Here is a 4,701-nt window from a genome sequence, read left to right on the forward strand (position 1 = left end):
AAATATTAGGTGGAATGGACTCACTCCAAACCAAATATTGGACTTTTTTTCAGATTTCACTTGAACTGATCTTTATTTTGAACATTTATAATTTCATGAATATCTAATTTGATTTTTGATTTTATATTTCACACTTTTTGTTTTTATATAAAACTGTATACACGCCCCCGGTATTGACATATTTTGCTGTTCATACTGTTGATGTACATGTATTCTTTAAATAAATTCAATAATTAAAAAGAAAAAAGGATTTAACCAGTACTTGTGCAGCACTACTGGAGCGCATGCGCAGTGCAGCCCGTTGCCACGTGTTGAAACTTTGCGGACAACTGCGCTGCACAGCTCAGCTGCGTTTCTATGAGAAGCCGAACCGAAGTGTTTAAATGCGGTGGTTTGGGTTTGGTTTCAACGCGTTTGGACAGATATATCTCAATGAGAAGTTAATTAAAGGAGAGTGTAGCGATGCTGCTAAGGAAGTGAAAGTGATTAGCCCGACAGAGCTAGTAGCTATTCATGCTGACAGAGATGAGTGCTGCTTGAAGGCTGTGTGTCAGATCAGAGCAAGCTGGAGTGGGAGAGCATCCTTGCATTTGGATGGTAGGTCTATCAGAGAGCAGCTGTGCATCCTTATCACTTGAAATATAATAGAAAGTCTATGATATGATGTTATTTTAGTCGTGTAATAACTTTGCTCTCTGTCAGGTGACAGCTGTGTGTGTCTGGCAGGTTTCCTGGCAGCCAATAATGAGTCCTGTGGTGTTTCTGTGAAAGACACCAGGGGCTGTAAAGATGCCTCCATCAGTGAATCATACCTGACCCTCGCTTTCCCAGACAGGATTGAGTGCTGGGATGTGCAGAAGGAAGAAAAGACTCCTTCATGGAGCATGGAAATAAAAACTGAGAGCCCTGGTAGTGTAACCTTTATCTCATTTGACAGCTACTAGAAGTATGTTGTGAGGATTTAGCTAATAAAGTACACCCCCTGCTACTTTTCAGGACCATCTTTGGATCTCCCTCTGGTCCCTGGAGGTTACATAGCCACAAAACCTCCCTTGTACCGCTCCTTATCTCCACACCTGAAAGCCAAGAGTCTGGCACTGAGTGCAGAGCATGCCATCCTTCTCAGTGAATCTGGAGTTGTGTACACCTGGGGACTGGGCAGGTAGACCTAACACTCACACGTTATCCCTTATTTGGAATCTGAGCAATATCTTAATATTGTATTTGTGCATTCGACAGTCATGGTCAGTTGGGGCACGGAGGCCTCTCCTCTGAGGAGGAGCCCAGGGCAGTGGAGGCACTGTGGGGGATGCCCATGAGCTGTGTAGCTACAGGAGGCTGGCACTCTGTCTGCATTAGTGGTAAGTGTCATACACGATGTTGGCAGTGAAAAGGGTTTTCTCCTTAACTTGGGAAATAAAATCACCAAATGACCTTTTCTTCAGATGGGGGTGACCTTTATGTGTGGGGCTGGAATGAAAGCGGCCAGCTTGGACTTCCATCACGAGGTCTGAGGAAAGCACCGCAGCAGCAGCGCAGCCCACAAGCAGGTAGATCTATTTTATTTTTTTTTAACAAATGAGATATTTGAGAATCACAGTAAAGACACATTTCATTAAAAACATTTAAAAATGTTCACAGTATCTATAAAGGATGGTTGCCAAGTTATTAACTCTTAGCAACATAATCCACAGGCCTAATGTTCACCATTACCTTACCATCAGGTCTCTGAAAAGAGACATCACTGTCAAGTTTTCCAGTTTATTTTTGGCACTTTGAGCACCATAAACTACCGTAAATGCCATCAATCTCCATCACACTGGTTGAACTAAAGTTGGGTGTCTCAAAATATTGGCAAATTCACAAAATACTGGAGAAATGCTTTATATTGTTAATGGATGAACAACCCAATGCATGCTTAAAGTAATGAATTACTGTTAGTTGTTGAAGTAGTGTGAACTGCAACGTTGACTGCACTGAACAGGAGCACGGTGCCAAGATCCCTGCACGTCTCTCCCTGAGGAGCCGCAAGACGGAGAGAAACATGAAGAGGTATTCATATCGATCCAGGCATTCCCTGCTCTGCTGGATATCACTCCGTCATGTGAAATCAAGACAGTCAGCTGCGGCTCCCGTCACACCGCTGCAGTAACAAGTAAGAAACCTCACTTGACAATAGGGTTGTGTTCCAAATCACATACTGTTTACTTTTGGTGCTTAGCCTACTGCAGCTTCACTTAAGAAGTGCGTACTATTGCATGCATTTGACTGACTAAATGTTTTCCTGGCGTTTTGGAATGAAACATTGGTGTACTGTATACGTATGCACTTTTTCTTGGCAAGTCAATGCCAGCGTCATCTTTATCTCACATCTCTCATTTACAGCCACAGGTGACCTCTACACTTGGGGCTGGGGTAAGTTTAACTTCAGTCAAAATGTGTTAGCTGTTAGTTGCATGTTTCCAGTACCAGTTATATTAATAAGCAATCTGAGAGCATGATGTTAGTAAATGTTGAACTTCACATTTTCTACGATTTCAGGTAACTATGGCCAACTTGGACACCGGTCTCTATCCAGTTCAGATGAGCCCCAGTGTGTGGAGTTCTTCAGGGAGCAGCAGTTGAGTGTGGTTGATGTTGTGTGCGGGGCGTGGAACACTTTTGTTGCTGTTGTCAAGGAAGAAGTAGCTTAAAAATACTATGACATAACACTGGACCTTGGACACCATACCAGGAAGTGTAAATGATCGCAACAAATACAACTGAATTAAATATATTTTGTAATATATGTATGTATAAGTTGTTCTCATTTATCTGTTTAAAAAAGAAACTTCATAATTTAGTAGTTTTTGGAAATATTTTTTTATTTTCTGTATAGAAAAAAATCACAGGTCTCATGTTTAACAAACGATACATAAAACAGTTAAGGCAGTAAAATCCACAGGTATATATAATTTAAGGCAAACATCTAAAATATTTCAAAATTAAAATTAAACGCCACATGAGAGATAAAGGATGATGCATTTCCACGGCCTGCTAGAGGTCTTCACAGCACAATCTTGAAAGAACTGCAATCCAAACAAAACCCAAGCAGTTAGAGTTAACTAAATTGCGATGAGTAAAGTACAAATTGGCGATAACAGTAATTAGATTTATAGTCACCTGACGAAATCCGGCGACCTCGAAATGACGTGCTGAAACTCAGAGAGGTTCACGGTTCCATCCTTGTCAATGTCTGACTCTTCAAGAATCTACAAAACAAAGGAAATAACCTATTAAGCCCATTAACACACCAGTGCAACCGCAAGATGTTATAACCATTGAGTGTTCCTTCCTGTATTTTTTCAAAGGAGACGCCGCAGTGAACTTACATTGTTGATGAGCTGTCTCATTTCTTCAGTTGTTAGTCTCGTGTCATCCGTCTCACCAGTCAGGCAGTTCACCAGCTTCTCAAGATCGCCGCAGTCAAGAGTTCCATCATCGTCAAAGTCTGAAAACACCAGTACAATTATAACACAGCTTGATAGCCTTTCATTTATTATTAATAACCAGCTTTAATAACTAATAATTTACCAAATATACGGAATGCATAGTGGGATTTGATTTCCAGTGTAGCAGAGTCGCTGAAGGCACTCAAGAGGTCCAGAAAGTCTTCGAATGTGAGGCTTCCATCTTTGTGGTCCGACGTTGAGAATACATGGCAGATTCTTTTCCTGAAAGGGTTGGACTGTGACAGGAACGAGTGCAAGGGTCAGTGCAGTTTATCGATACTGTGAGCGCTTCCTCAAGAACGCATAAGGCACGGGACACTCCTAGTCATACACAGTGAGAACAACCACCAGGCAGACCATGTAACATCACAAATTATTCTGATTTACTATCAAAAAGCTTTTCACCTTGAGCTCTGGCAGAGTGAGGATCCTCTCTATCGGTACTCTGATATTAGGAAGGTCTTTCTCTTCTCTCGTGAGCAGCTCAGTGAATCTCTTGTTAGCACTGAAACAAAGATATCATGGCTCAATACGCAGTGCTAGATTGATTGCAACATCTAAAAACACTGATAACATATAATGTGTCATGATCACTCACAGAAGAATTTCCTGTTTTGTCAAGAAGGTCAGCTCCTTAAAAACAAATAAAAGTGACCATTACTAGAATGACAGCAGTGACAGATTAACCTGAAACAATACTTTATTGACACACTTCAATACTTTTTTCAGTTTGACTATTATTCATATTAGCAAGATTAGCTTACAGATGACAAGGGGTACTCCAACGTAGCTGCCATCAACATGATGTTTACTTTAACGTAATAGGAAACACTACAAATACAGACCACAAGTGAACAATAATGTCCTTCGGATGACATGACTTTTATAGGTTTCTTTAGTTAACTAAACGTCAGGCTGAAACAGCCATTACGTTATTCTCGGTTATTATTACGCGGCGTCAACTTTAGCCACTCGGCAAACGATATAATAACTGCTTTTCTTTGCTTTGACTTTACTTTGAGGACTTACTTGGTATTCCGAGAGCATATCCTTCCCAAGTTGACTTGCCGTAGTGCCCATCTTGAAACTTTCGACTCTTTAATGCACTTTTTGTGTTGTAAACAGTGACCCGCCGAACTACGAGACAACTACTTGGTTACGCATCGCCTACTTCCGGTATCTGGCAGCTGCAGTCTCTTTCCCTAGCTGC

The 4,701-nt window shown here is 41.2% G+C and overlaps 2 protein-coding genes across 3 annotated transcripts; one reads left to right on the plus strand and one right to left on the minus strand.

Annotated features, from left to right (window-relative positions):
- Window positions 1–306: 306 nt before the first annotated feature.
- On the plus strand, window positions 307–2,788 carry rccd1 (RCC1 domain containing 1). 2 transcript variants are annotated; one of them, XM_084364033.1, is made up of 8 exons: window positions 307–597; window positions 703–909; window positions 997–1,162; window positions 1,240–1,361; window positions 1,446–1,550; window positions 1,985–2,155; window positions 2,386–2,415; window positions 2,542–2,788. In XM_084364033.1, exons 1-8 carry the CDS (start codon window positions 384–386, stop codon window positions 2,691–2,693), a joined length of 1,167 nt encoding a protein of 388 aa, XP_084220159.1. In that variant the 5' UTR covers window positions 307–383; the 3' UTR covers window positions 2,694–2,788. The 2 variants fall into 2 exon arrangements, with proteins under 2 accessions (XP_084220159.1, XP_084220160.1); XM_084364034.1 differs by having other exon boundaries at window positions 727–909.
- A 55-nt stretch (window positions 2,789–2,843) lies between these two features.
- On the minus strand, window positions 2,844–4,670 carry cib1 (calcium and integrin binding 1 (calmyrin)). Its single transcript, XM_084364038.1, has 7 exons — window positions 4,521–4,670; window positions 4,090–4,124; window positions 3,897–3,996; window positions 3,574–3,727; window positions 3,372–3,490; window positions 3,163–3,251; window positions 2,844–3,068 (listed from the first exon to the last, which is right to left on the minus strand). The coding sequence occupies exons 1-7, from the start codon at window positions 4,569–4,571 to the stop codon at window positions 3,047–3,049; spliced, it is 570 nt and encodes a 189-aa protein (XP_084220164.1). The 5' UTR covers window positions 4,572–4,670; the 3' UTR covers window positions 2,844–3,046.
- Window positions 4,671–4,701: the final 31 nt, after the last annotated feature.

Source organism: Pagrus pagrus (assembly GCF_965226575.1).
Source record: "Pagrus pagrus genome assembly, chromosome: 10".
Taxonomy (NCBI): Eukaryota; Metazoa; Chordata; class Actinopteri; order Spariformes; family Sparidae; genus Pagrus; species Pagrus pagrus.

Bases quoted from the DNA above. Each gene is read 5' to 3' on its own strand.
- cib1 (XM_084364038.1), bottom strand. From the start codon at position 4,571: ATGGGCACTACGGCAAGTCAACTTGGGAAGGATATGCTCTCGGAATAC. The intron at 3,491-3,573 runs GTAAATTATTAG...TGGTGTTTTCAG, and splicing joins CTATGCATTCCGTATATTTG to ACTTTGACGATGATGGAACT. The intron at 3,252-3,371 runs GTAAGTTCACTG...TTTGTTTTGTAG, and splicing joins TGAGACAGCTCATCAACAAT to ATTCTTGAAGAGTCAGACAT.
- rccd1 (XM_084364033.1), top strand. From the start codon at position 384: ATGCGGTGGTTTGGGTTTGGTTTCAACGCGTTTGGACAGATATATCTC. The intron at 598-702 runs GTAGGTCTATCA...GCTCTCTGTCAG, and splicing joins AGCATCCTTGCATTTGGATG to GTGACAGCTGTGTGTGTCTG. The intron at 2,156-2,385 runs GTAAGAAACCTC...TCTCATTTACAG, and splicing joins TCACACCGCTGCAGTAACAA to CCACAGGTGACCTCTACACT.